The sequence below is a fragment of the Solanum dulcamara genome, chromosome 9, assembly GCF_947179165.1.
Source record: "Solanum dulcamara chromosome 9, daSolDulc1.2, whole genome shotgun sequence".
Lineage (NCBI taxonomy): Eukaryota > Viridiplantae > Streptophyta > Magnoliopsida > Solanales > Solanaceae > Solanum > Solanum dulcamara.
Window position 1 is genome coordinate 7,129,769 of NC_077245.1, and position 14,041 is coordinate 7,143,809.

Consider the following 14,041-nt stretch of genomic DNA (forward strand, 5'->3'; position numbering starts at 1 on the left):
CATAAAAGAATACGGTGTGAGAACTATAAAAATGACTAAAGGAAGAAAATTGAGATACGCCTGCGCATGTTTCATATGTTATTAGAGGTTTTACAATTAAACATATTCATTATATTTTAAATTACTGTGTTAATTGAACATTTAAATACATAATAAAATATTCGTATTAGTTAATTTTCAATTAAACTTTTGAAACTTTTACCTAAATAATTTAATCAATTAAACCTATATGTCATTTTATTTAATTATACAAATTAATCTTAATAAGCCGTAAAAACTCACATATGTGCCAATTGAGGGTATTGTGTATAATCAAAGAAGAAGACTTATTTTAAATAGTTGATTTATTTACGTAACGAACATTTGAGATGTAATTTTTTTCAAAAGTTATATTCTAGGTGGTTAATACATATTTCAAATGTCTAAAGAAAATTGCTCATAAATTTAAGAAGTTCCCCATGTATTAATTTTCTTTCTTCTAACACTTTATTTGAATGTTTGTTACGTGTTATTTCATAATATATGATATTATATTATATTGTATTGTATCATATTATATTATTTTATTGAATATAAATTTGGATAGATTGTATAATTTTCCGTTGTTATATAATGTCACACATCAACAATTTAAATGATAAACCTACAAAAAAGAGAATTATTATGAGAATGTAGAATAAAAGATAAAATAAAATTATTAAATATTAAGAAAAAAATAAAATATTAAGGTAACGACTTATGATACAATAGCAGCCATCCAAACAAGGTGTAAATGCTCATTTGCAAACTAAACAAATTTCCACCTTGTTTACAAAACAAATGGGCTCAGTTTAAAGGTTTGAACTTCCCCTATAAAATGCTCGAGCTTTCCTCATTCACCTACCAAAGGAGCAATTTCATGGAGTCTCACTCTCTCTCTACTCAAACCATTCGCGCCAAATTCCCTACACAATCTCTTCCTCGTGCCTTCAATGGACCAAAACCTAAATCTCTCTTCTTATTTCCTTCTTCTCCAAGTCGCATTTCTCCGATGATGCCTCTTTTCACATCTTCACGGCGACTCGAAATCCACCGACGGAGTACCTCCTTTACTCGGCGGACTTCGAATTCGACCTCAAAATTCCGCGCACGTGCTGTGGGAAGTGATTCCGGGGGCCTATCAGATGTGACTAGAGAGTTAATCGTTCTAAACTCTGCTTTGACTTTGGTACTTGGTGTTGCGAATCGGGTGCTCTACAAACTTGCGCTTGTTCCGATGAAGGAATATCCGTTTTTTCTAGCTCAGGTTACTACTTTCGGGTGAGTTTTGTTGTTTCTCTTTCAATTATTGTATGATCCCCGATCACAGATGTTTACCTGTTTGATTTGAATTTTTTGTACTTCGAAGCTGAAAGCTGTTTCCCGGAGCTAATTTAATACTTTCTCCATTTCGAAAAGAATGGCGCGTACTATTTGATGAGTATGATTGTTTTTGTTTTCCTTCGACTACGAAATTTTCACGCACTTTCTAATACTTTTAACATAAAAACTCATGATGTATAGTCGTACTTTTTGATTTTCTGAATTTGCTATGATGAAAACTCATGACTCTCATATTGAGTACCTGATTCTTTTAGAGTATGTTATAAACTCGCATAGAGATAATTGTTAGCCCAGACTTCAATGTGAGCGGCGAGTATTGTGAAGAAAATGCAGGAAAGTTTAGTTGTATGACTCTCCTGTCTGCCTGCTGTGAGTATAGACTTCCATATAATAACTTGTTGTTAGCTGTTTCAGAGATGTATGCTAGTTGCCTAGAGGTTGAATGAATTGCAATTACATGGTTGATAAAAGTCCTTTGAATGTGGAAAGCTCATAATAACTGCAGCATAGTTGGGCATGGTAGCTAGTCAAAAATATAACACATAAATTTGCAATTACTACAATATGTTGTCCTTAATGACCTTGCAGAGATCTCCATAATCAGCTCCCCTCAAGTATGAAAATAACATATTTAGGGCGTCCCTTAATAACAGTGGAAAATACTCCTTTTGTTACTATTTTTGTTTTTTGAAACTGGTGACTTTCCGTTTGTTACTATCTATTGGAAGATAATTGAGTGGATGCAGGAGTTAAGAGGTTAATTTGATTTGTATATATCATATTAGTGATAGCAGAAGAAAACCATTAAAGTGATTGTTGATGAATAGGTTTATAAAGTACGCATCACAAGAAAAATTTGATTGGATTGCTGAATTTTTGAATTGCTGAAAGCTGTGACAGTTGCATAGGAGTGGAAACATGACAAACATTTGGGAACTTTTCAAATTGAGAAGAGTATTATATATTGGAAAGAAGGGAGTAACACTAACAACCTTAGTCCTGAAGTTTCACTTTTGAAAAATCTGTTTATAACCAAAGGAGGATGAGGATGAGGTGACATCCAATAAGTTTATTGTCTTCTGTATGTAAAATCCAGTTCCAACCTTAGCTTGTGAGTAGTGACACAATATTCTTGACCCATTTGATTTAGCAATTGATCACCTTTGTATTTACAAAGCCCAAAATTATAACTGGACATCGTTCCTAGTAAATTTCCTCTTGCATCGAAGATGCTGGGAGTGGAATGTTGAATAACTATTGTAAAGGGGAGTCAGATAAAGTATGCAGATTCTAGAAGAGTTTTCAACCCTCTGGATCATTGATTGTGTAAAGATATGACACCCGGGCCTAACTCAACCCCAAAGCTCACGAGGGGGGATTGCCCAAGTCCATATAAGTAGACCATCAGTCCATACCGATCGCTCAAATGGGGATGGACCTAGCTCTGATACTAATTGTAAAGATATGGCGCCTGAGCGTAACTCAATCCCAAAAGCTAGCTGATGAGGGAAGTATTGTCCAAGTCCATATAAGCAGACCACCAGTCCATTCCTTAACCAATGTGGGACTTTTACCCACTTTAACATATTTCTTGAAACCAACTCCCCTTGCAGTTGCACAAGTGCAATTACATAGCTCTACGCCATCGTGTCTTAAATACTAGCATACAACAACAACAACAACCCAGTAAAATCCCATAATATGGGGTCTAGGGAGGGTAAAGTGTACGCAGACCTTACTCCTATCAAGGTAGGACGGCTATTTTCGAAAGACTCTCGGCTCAATAAAAGCATAAAAAGAGGTCAGATAAGACTAAGAAATTCAAAGCGATATGGGAAAGAAAATAACGAAAGCGACACAGCTAAAATAGAGTAATCAAAGTACAAACAGTAATAGATAATAACAGAAATCATAGCACAAGGAATTGTAATGCGCTTACTAATAAGAAAGAATAACGAGACTATGTACTAGCCTTCTACCCTAATGTAGGTCCTCCACACCCTCCTATTTAAGGTCATGTCCTCGGTAAGCTGTAACTGCGCCATGTCCTGTCTAGTCACCTCTCCCCAATATTTCTTCGGCCTACCCCTATCTTTTTTGAAACCATCCATGACCAACCTCCGCACTGGGGCATCCGTGTCTCTCCTCTTCACATGCCCAAACCATCTCAGTCGCATTTTCCGCATTTTGTCTTCCACCGAGGCCACTCCCACCTTGTCCCGAATAGCTTCATTTCTAATCCTGTCTCTCCAAGTGTGCCCACACATCCATCTCAACATTCTCATCTCGGCAACTTTCATCTTTTGAACGTGAGAGATTTTAACTGACCAACACTCTGCCCCATACAACATAGCCGGTCTAACCACCACTTTGTAGAACTTGCCCTTAAATTGTGGTGGCACCTTCTTATCACATAGCACTCCGGAAGCGAGCCTCCATTTCATCCACCCTGCCCCAATATGATGTGTGACATCATCTTCAATCTCTCCGCAGGCTTGTATGATAGACCCAAGATACTTGAAACTACTTTTCTTTTGGATGGCCTGGGCACCAAGCCTAACTTCCACTCCAACCTCCTGAGATGTCTCACTGAACTTGCACTCTAAGTACTCTGTCTTGGTCCTATTCAGCTTAAACCCTTTAGATTCCAAGGTATGTCTCCAATCCTCCAGCTTAGCGTTAACTTCGCTACGAGTCTCATCGATCAGGACTATGTCGTTCGCGAAAAGCATACACCATGGCACCTCACCTTAAATTTATCGCGTCAATCCATCCATCACCAAGGCAAATAAAAAGGGATTAAGAGCTGATCCTTAATGCAACCCCATCACAACTGGGAATTGCTCTGAGTCCCTTCCTACTGTCCTTACCCTGGTTTTGGCTCCCTCATACATTTCCTTGATCACCCTAATGTACGCCACAGGTACACCTTTAGCCTCTAAACATCTCCATAGTATCTCTCTTGAAACTTTATCGTAAGTTTTTTCTAGGTTGATGAATATCATATGCAAGTCCTTTTTCCTTTCCCTGTACTGCTCCACCAGTCTCCTTATATGCTTCTGTAGTTGAGCATTCCGGCATAAATCCGAACTGGTTTTCTGAAATAGACACGGCTCTCCTCACCTTCATCTCCATCACTCTTTCCCACACTTTCATAGCATGGCTTAGTAGCTTGATACCTCTATAGTTGTTGCAACTCTGGATATTCTCCTTGTTTTTGTATAGAGGTATCATTACGCTCGACCTCCATTCTTCGAGCATCGTTGTCGTCTTAAAGATGACATTAAAAACCTAGTCAGCCACTCCAAACCTACCGAGCTCGCACTCTTCCAAAATTCCCCAGGAATCTCTTCGATCTACTTCCTATACTTCGATCTACCAGAAAACCAAAGCTTATACCCGTCTACCTCCTTAACTTTAGGACCTACCCATTTGGTCTCTTGGACACAAGCTATATTAATCCTCCTCTTCTTAAGAATCTTAACTAGCTCTATGGACTTTCCCGTTAACGTCCCAATGTTCCAAGAACCTACTCTCAGTCTAGACGCTCCTTTAAATACTAGCATGTTAGATATAAATCATCTACTGTTGTTACTTATTAAAAGAATGTAAATTATCAACATGTTTTGACCTACCTTAGATGCATCGGAAAGTAAGTGACAAGTGGAATTTTTAGTCTTAGGGGTCAGCATTTGCCTACATTCAAGTCAATGACTAGCTAAGATGACAATCTAAATTAAAAACTCAAATACGCTGGTCAAAGCAGGTTGTGGAAAAACATGTCCATTTCTTTGACTTTTAGTAGGAAATGCTATTGTCTAATTTAAGGTTTTTGATCCGAGTTAATCTATATTTGTTTTACTACATAGAGACTGACATTTAACGTGGTTCAATTAACTTCAGGTACTTGGCCATTTATTTATCCATATTGTATGCAAGATATCGTGCTGGTATTGTAACAAAGGAGATGGTGGCCTATCCAAAATCACGTTTTTTTCTCATTGGTTTCCTCGAAGCCCTTGGGGTCATATGTGGAATGTATGCTGGAGGTATTATCTTGTACTTAGGAAGTTCCACGATAATAAATTAAACATTTCCTCTCCCTCTCTAGATTAATATTTCTGCCTTCATTGGGTACAGACGTTTAGTTTAGATCCTTTATGTTCTACTTCTTACTCTACATCTCGTCTTTCAACAAATATTAGTCTTTTCTCAGCTATTTGCTGCTTTATCTAAACCTGGAAAACAATAGTAAGCTCCACAGAGAAATGAATATGGATGATTCTTTGAGTTGTAAATTAATTTCTGATTGCTTTATTTTTGGTATTTTACAGCCATGCTTCCTGGACCAGCCATACCAATACTTAGTCAGGTAACACTAGTAACATTAATGAAATGGTACACCTGTAGCTTATTGAGGACAAGACTCTAGGTTGAAAGATTTGGAGGTCGAGGATTATGATAAAGAGTTAGTAGGTAGTCAAGTGTTGCCTAGTTTCCTTTTCAGTATTGCTTTTATTACTCTCCTTTTATTTATTCTTGGACTTTATTGTCTCCTTGGTTTAGATTATCATATTATTTGTTGTTGTTACTGTTCTCTTCTCTATTGTTTTCCATATGATTTTTTCACTACTGTATTTGCTTTGCTTACTTGATTGTTGATGTGCTTTAGTCGAGCCGAAGGTCTATTAGAAACAACCTCTCTACCTTCTCAAGGTAGGAGTAAGCTTGCAAATACACCACCCTCCCCAGACTCCACTTGTGGGATCACACTGGGTATGTTATTGTTGTTCTTGGTCTATCTATATGGGTCATGTATTTGGGAGCACTCTTTTAGAGGTAAGTAAGAAACTGTTAATGCGTGAAAGTCTCCAGATGAGTTATCGAGTCATTTATCAGCATTCATTGTTCAATGGAGCAATCTATTGTCTTGGTAAACTGAGAAATTTTGTATTACTCATAAGATGATCCAGTACTTTGAAATCTTTTCATTATTTCCCTGTAACTTGCATCACATAAATGCACTTTGCAGTCCCGCCACCCCTCCCAAAAGATTTTTTTTTAATAAAAAGAAACAGGAGGGGAGAGAGTAAATAGGATTTCTTATGTTTTGGGGAAACACGGTCTGTGTGGAAGTATCTATATTATCAGTTTAAGAAACTGGATATCTGTAGGGAATCAGCAAATTGATTTTGGAGTCCTAGGATTCTGTCAGCACAGTGTCAGTAGTAGTTTACTCATTTTTTTAGTTGCATTGTTTGTAGCCTTACTGGAAGCTCTTTTATTTCTTGATAATGGAATCATGAATTGGGAGTAGGCTCTATAAATTGCTGAAATTCATGTCCTAACCAACTCCAAACAAGAAGAGTTATAATTGTATCCTCGAGATTGCTTAATACAGTTCTCGCTCGTCTTTAAAAGAAGCAAAACAAGATCTCTTAGCAAAGGCCTTTTTATTGCAGACCTTCTTGGTGTGGCAGTTGACTCTCTCTGTGTTCATTCTTGGACGAACATACGCTGTGAATCAAATTGCTGGATGCTTATTGGTTGCTGCTGGAGTGGTACTCGCTGTAACAAGGTCACACACTCTTCTCCTTTAGGGTTCTAAAAAATGTTTTTCTTCTTAGGTTGTAAGTCCAATTAGGATTTTGTTGAAGACGTAAGATAAATAATGAAATTGTCCACACTCACAAATTAATCTTTAATATGAGGTGGTCATATACATTTCATGGTATTAGAGTAGGCAAATGTCCTTAGTTCAAGTCTCATTATTACCTATCAACAAAAAAAATTCATGTGTTGACCCAAAGAAAAAAGAATCGGATCTGCACATGAGGAGGTTTATTGAAAACTTGAAACGTCCCTTATTTAACAATTCAGGTTTTTAGATGAAGTGGTCACATATTTCGATATGTTGTCAAAGCAGACAGATATCCTAAGTTCTATTGACATTGATGGGAAAGCCGCCCCACACACAAGGTGTAGTAAAAAATAGAACATTTCAAGCAAAAATATCAGTTCCTAGAAAGAGTAACCAATAATCAATATCAATACTAATAGAAATGCTTTCTCAAAAAAAAAAAAAAAACTTTCTCAAAATTAAATACTAATAGAAATGTCACACGAGTTCCAAGAATCTGCAACAATACAAATTAAACAAAATTCCGCTAGTATGTAGCGGAGTGCTTTCAACCCCTTTAAATGTTGTACGGTTTCTTTCCTTCCATATGGTCCATATGAGTGCTAGAGGACCACCTCCCTTGCTCTACTTCTTGTTTACAGTAAAACTGGTTCTACTTCTTTTAAATTACATCATGTCAGTGCTTAGTTCTCTACCCCAACAAAGGTAGGGGTAACGTCTGCGTATATCCCACTCCTCCCCAGACCCCATTTGTGGGATCACAGTGGGTATACTGTTGTTCTTGTTGCATGTCAGTGATTAATTGCCTATGTTCCTATTAATTGTATAATATCCTAAATTCCACGCTACGAGCCTTGGTATGTGCCACCCTGGTACTTCAGGTGTGTAACTGAGGCTTTGCCAAATCGGTAGCTGCCAAAATCATCTCCAACTTTTCACCCCTCCAAGATCAATAACTGAATTAAAGTTCTTACGTCTATTTAACTCCAATCTCCCAAGCCTCCACCCCTGACTTAGTGAAATTACTATTTTGTCCACATTCTTTTAGTGTATACTCTGATAGATTTTGTATCCTGAACTCATTCCTTGTGATAGGGCCACTTGAATGAATCATCTACCTGAGAGTGCCTATGACTTGTTAGCACTCCAATCTTATTCATAAAGCTACAAGGGAACCTACAGTATTTTACTTCTATTGACAAAATTGACTTAGCTACTTCCTGTGTGTGGTCCTTTTGGCAGATAAACTGTTATAGATAGGGTTAGAAAGTTTGTTCTGCGTGATCAAGCATCTCATATTTTTTTTAAACTGTTATTCTGCTTTTATTTACCATGGTTCTTGTGATTGTGGAATGCAGCGGATCAGACTCCAACCAAATGCTGGCAGGAATTGCATTTGTTTGGCCAGTATTGATGGTAGCTTCGAGCGCATTCCAAGCCGCTGCATCTGTTATTAAGGTATTCAATAAATCACAGTGTACCAATAGCAGTCTGGATCTTTAGTTAATCATTTTAAGGGCTTTGAATGTGTAGGAGTTTGTTTTTATTGATGCTGCCAGCCGACTCAAGGTGCGTATCTCTTTTACCGAACTTTTTGTGTGCCTTCACTTAGCTTGGAATATGGGGTGCATGAAAGATACTCCATCGATCTCTTCTCAATTCTGTTGGTAATGTGTAATGCAGTCCTGATAGATTTTCAATTTATACAGGGGAAGGTGCTTGATATCTTTGTCGTCAATTCTTTTGGATCTGGATTCCAGGTAATTGGTATGAGCACGAGAAATTTTGATACACTAACTTTTGGATCCTAGAACTCTGTTCTTCAGGGTTATTTCAGAGTTGAATGCTTACATAGTACTGAGTTAATTAGCCTTAGAGCCCGTTTGGATTGGCTTATATGTTGCTTATAAGTTGTTTTCAACTTTTTTTAATGTTTGGTTGGCCAACTTAAAACCATTTTGTGCTTAAAAGAAGCCCAAAAAAATAATTGGGTCTGTTTGGCTTAGCTTATCTAAAACAACTTATAAGCCAAAAAAAATAAGTTGGGCTACCCCAACTTATTTTTGTAAGCCGGCTTATAAGCTACTTTAAATAAGTTAAGCCAAACAAGCACTTAGTCAAATGCCAATTACTGGCTCTTGTGTTAAAATAGTTGTATTCACATTTGGCACTATTTATTCAATTCCGTAAGTCGGGTGGAATTAAATACCAACATCTGTCATTTGTATCGACTTAATAGTAGTCACACTCAGCACCATTTATTCTGTTCCAGTCGTCAAGTGGAAGATAAAACATACTTTTTGTCATGAAATCTAGTTCTCGCTGAAGTTTCATTTGCAGCTACGCAGAGCTCATGCCCAACAATTTCTGATAGACAGAGGAAATGTTCAAAATATTGCAGTACAATATGCAAAATCTCTTTTTAATTTTGATTGGTCCCGAGATGTTTTTTCATGGATTTGCAAGCCACTCAAACCCTTATGCTCTTTTATTTGCAATTTATGCTGTTGCTGATGATTGCAGAATCAATTGTAGTTTGTTTGAAAGACCTTCCACACTATAGACAGTGGATATTTAGTCGAGAATTGCTATTTATATACATTTATATTACATATGTGTGTGTGTATATTCTCTCCGTTTCAATTTGTTATTCTTAGTTTGACTTGATATGGAATTTAAAAAAGTAAAGAAGACTTTTGAATTTTGTGGTCTTAAACTACAAATATGTATAATGTACCAAAATACCTTTTAATATTGTGGTCTTAAACATGTCAAGTGGAATGTTGAAATTAAAAAGTTGCCAAATTAGCAAAAAATATTCTTTTTGGAACAGACTAAAAAAGGGAAGTACAATTAGGACAAACAAATTGAAACTGTTAGAAAAGGAATAAATATATACAATCCTACTTAGAGTAGGAATAGAAATAAGAATATTAATAGGAATAGAAATAGTATCCTACTTGGTAAATGATTGTAATATAGTGTCTATAAATAGGGTCTCTATGTAATAATGTATATATACAATTCAATAATATTTTCCCTCTATATTTCTCACATAGTATCAGAGCCTCTATGATCTTGGTAGAGAAGAGCTTTCGCTGCCGACGGGCGGCTATTACCCATATATGCCGCCCGTCTGAGTAATGACTATGTTAGCAAAAGTTGAGGTCACCGTGTATCTTTCTGGTGACTATTTTCTCATATCTAATTTGCATAGCACTGTGCATCTTTTCGATGACTACTTTTTTCATATTTAATTTGCTTAGTATTGTGCATTTTTTCGGACTACTTTCTCAAATTTGATTTGTGTAGCACCGTGCATCATTCTGGTGACTTTTTTTTTCCAGATCTTATTTGTGTAGCATCGTGCCATCTTTTCGGTGACTACTTTCTCATATCTGTTTTGTGTAGTACCGTGCCATCTTTTCGGTGACTACTTTTTCATATCCGAATTGCGTAGCACCATGCCATCTTTCCGGTGACTACTTTCTTATTTGTGTAGGGTCGTGCCATCATTTTGACCCTTTCCATATCATTCTCTTTCTCAGTAGGGTCATGCTATCATTCTGACCCTACCCATATAATTTTATTTCTCAGATTGTGACCACTTTTAGTCATCAAATCGAATAATCCGGTGTATGAGCATGTTTCGATTAGTTTTACGATTTACTTTTACCAAAAAAAGAAAAAGGAGAAGAAGGTATACTCAGATATTTGGGCTAGATTACATTGATATTTTCTCTTCCGTGGCTAAAATAACATATGTCCGTCTTTTTCTATCTATAGTTGTTTTCCATTGGCCTTTTAATCACTTGGACATTAAGAATATTTTTCTCCACGATGATCTCTATGAAGAAGTCTATATGGAGCAACCACTTGATTTTGTTGCTCAACGAGAGTCTGGTAGCCTTGTATGTCGATTGTGTAAGTCACTCCGTGGTTTGAAACAATCTTCTCAAGCTTGGTTTGGGAACTTCAATACTGCAATTCAGGAATTTATTGCTCTGTGTTTTATCGACATTATGCATCAAATCTTGTATTTCATGAGAAGACTGAGCACATTGAGATTAACTGTCAATTTTGTGAAGTCGAGTGATCAACTTATAGATATCTCACCAAGCCCTGCATCGATCCTCGTATTAATTACATTTGTGGCAAGCTAGGTATATATGACTTGTATGCTCTAGCTTGAGGTGGAATGTTAGAATAGGAATAGATATATACAATCCTACTTAGAGTAAGAATAGAAATAGGAATATTAATAGGAATAGAAATAGTATCCTACTTGGTAAAGGATTGTATTGTAGTGTCTATAAATAGGGTCTCTGTGTAAGAATGTATATATACAATTCAATAATATTTTCCCTCTATATTTCTCACAGAAACAAAGGGAGGTGAGTTGATCTGTTGACCATTCAGCAACACTGTATTCTGAATGTTGCATTTGCTATGTCTGTTTTATTTGTAGGCTCTGTTTGTTCTCCTTTTTCTGCCTTTTCTTTCAAACTTGAAGGGCATACCATTTTCTGAGTTCCCTTCATTTCTTAAGAGCGGTGCTGGTTGCTTCTTCAACGTAGGGAACAATATTTCAGGTGCAATCTCTATTCTCTTGGACTTCCGTGTGGCTTGCATAAAAGGTCAATGTGCATCATTTCAGCATTTGTAAAGTGAGTTGGCGAAGGTCATGATCTTCTACAATTGACATATTTTCTTTTAAATTCTGCATCTTTTATTCACAATTAAAAGAAGCTCCCCATTTCTTCCCAGATATGGCTTCTGCAATCCTGCTGAGGTCACCTTGATTTTATTTTTGGGGGGGGGGAGCTGGTGGGAGGAAAAGACTTGAACCTAGAATATTTTGGCCGGAAAGTGTTGCTTACAAGTTACAAATATGCTCCTGCTTTCCTCAGTTCCAAGGATATATTTGCAGCCATCGGAAAAAAGGGTGGAGATATTTTGGATAGTATGAATATATGTACTCGTTAGTTGTTAGTAGGTTGCTCTACTTACATTATTATACTGTCCATAGAACTTTGGGTACTGGAATAATAAAAACGAAGCATAGAAACTGGTTTTAAAAACTTACTGTCGGTTGCAACTCAATTAGTACGTCTCTTTAGATTTAGTCCATAGCTGTACTTAAGCGAAAAAAGTGAACAAAATCTCAACGAGACTGACATCACAATTTTCTGGCAATTTCTCAAATGGGCCATTTACCGCTGGTATAATGTTCATTTCACTAGCATATATTAGTTTCAGCTGTTATGATGTAATCATCACAAAAGTTAAGTATCCAAACAAAATTTTGGTTGTCTTTTCCCATAATAGATGTGAAGACATGATTTATTTATTTTTTGTCTATAAATGATTATCAAGTTAGAAGTTTTCTCCCAAGGTAATGGATTGATGAGTCTGACTGTCCTTTTGGCACCTTTTATTGGTCAGGTTGTGATGGAGCACCATTGCTACCCCTTCTTTACATATTTACAAATATTGCTTTCAACATATCAGTTCTCAATCTTATGAAGATTTCATCTGCTGTAATTTCATCCCTTGTTGTGATGTCATCAGGTACTCTCGCTCTCTCGCAAACACTCCCTGCACATAGTGCTTAGAGGTGCTGATTACATTTGAATTTTATGTAGTCCTATGACCAACCAGATTCTTTTTCCTCTTTTCTTATGTAGTGCCTTTGTCAATGTATCTTCTCTCCATGCCACTGCCATATCTCCCCGAAGGTTCAAGTTTGAGCCCTTTTTTCCTTCTCGGCAGTGCTGTCCTTCTCATTGGTCTTATCCTGTATAACATTCCATGGGCTCAAAAGCGGGACACAGAATTCTGACTCATTTGAATCATTGCAACTGATGTTCTTCTATGGAGATTCTGTTTATAATAGTCATGATCTTGGAAAGGCATGGGTCCAGAAGATTACAACCTCCATCTACTAAGATCCATTCTTCCCTGGTCATACGGCGTGGCCTACCACAAAATGGATCTGACAATATCATGATTAACTTGACTAATCCTTCCACTTCTTGTCATCATAGGCTAAGATATTGTTAATCACCACAAGCAAGGACGTATTACAGATGTACTTGCAATGTTAAGACTGTCTTGGCATTACAAGTAGATTACAATACCAAAGGGCTCTTGCTATGACATGTCTTAGGTGGGTTAAAGAAATTAAATTGGTTTATATGTTACTGAGGTTTGCATGCACAAAAATAGTTGGTCGATTTTTTGGTAGACAGAACTCAGAAGATTCAGAAATAAAACTTCTACAGAGTCCTATAATGATTGCGCAAAAGCCTTTAGGCTTATCAAATAGTGAAATAAGTTGATGTAATTACAATCTTACTGTTCTATTCTTTCAGTGAATGTTTCACCAGACACTGAAACAAGTTATGTAAAGCAAACATCTCTAATTCTATTTTTCTACTGAATGCGAAGAATGTCGATCTGCCATAATCTTGAGCATCTGGCGTGATAAACATTGAGCAGTTGTTTCAATTTCTACGGAATGGTATGAAAGTCGCTCTTTCATAATATTATATTTCAAGCACCTAGGATTTATGGGTTTTGAATTTGCCACCCGACTCATAGTTCGTTTTAGTTACTGAATTTGCAATTAAATACTTGTACATTTTAATGAATTTCTTGTTTAAGCAAAAGCTACTGGATTCGGTCGAAATCATAAATACCATTGAAGCTCCGCCCACGTGGTGAACATTGAACAATACCAATCAGGATCTTTTGGGATGTTTCTAGCTTTTCTGTTGGAGAGTTCCACTTGAAAGACGTAAAAATTTGTTTGCATTTGGTGTTTATAACAAACAATGAATGTTGGATCAGTTAGTACGCAAAATGAATAATTATTTGCTTTCTGTGTTTACACCAAATTAATGTATGCTAGAAAAGAAACATCAATTCTGTCTTCTCGATTTATGCATATTGAATTATTCAAAATTGCTTCTATTATATGTTCTGCTTTTGCATGATCCGGCGTTATGCTCCCTAGAGAACCTTAATAACATTCAT

The 14,041-nt window shown here is 36.6% G+C and overlaps 1 protein-coding gene across 5 annotated transcripts; it reads left to right on the forward strand.

Moving 5' to 3' along the window:
- The first annotated feature begins 803 nt into the window (after positions 1-803).
- Positions 804-13,477, forward strand: LOC129902136 (protein CLT2, chloroplastic). 5 transcript variants are annotated; one of them, XM_055977191.1, is made up of 10 exons: positions 807-1,299; positions 5,266-5,411; positions 5,697-5,734; positions 6,825-6,940; positions 8,362-8,461; positions 8,537-8,572; positions 8,713-8,763; positions 11,472-11,595; positions 12,449-12,574; positions 12,691-13,477. In XM_055977191.1, exons 1-10 carry the CDS (start codon positions 857-859, stop codon positions 12,843-12,845), a joined length of 1,335 nt encoding a protein of 444 aa, XP_055833166.1. In that variant the 5' UTR covers positions 807-856; the 3' UTR covers positions 12,846-13,477. The 5 variants fall into 5 exon arrangements, with proteins under 5 accessions (XP_055833169.1, XP_055833170.1, XP_055833171.1 ...); XM_055977194.1 differs by lacking the exon at positions 12,691-13,477 and having other exon boundaries at positions 804-1,299; positions 11,472-11,670; positions 12,449-12,546; XM_055977195.1 differs by lacking the exon at positions 12,691-13,477 and having other exon boundaries at positions 804-1,299; positions 11,472-11,684; positions 12,449-12,534.
- The last annotated feature ends 564 nt before the right edge of the window (positions 13,478-14,041 follow it).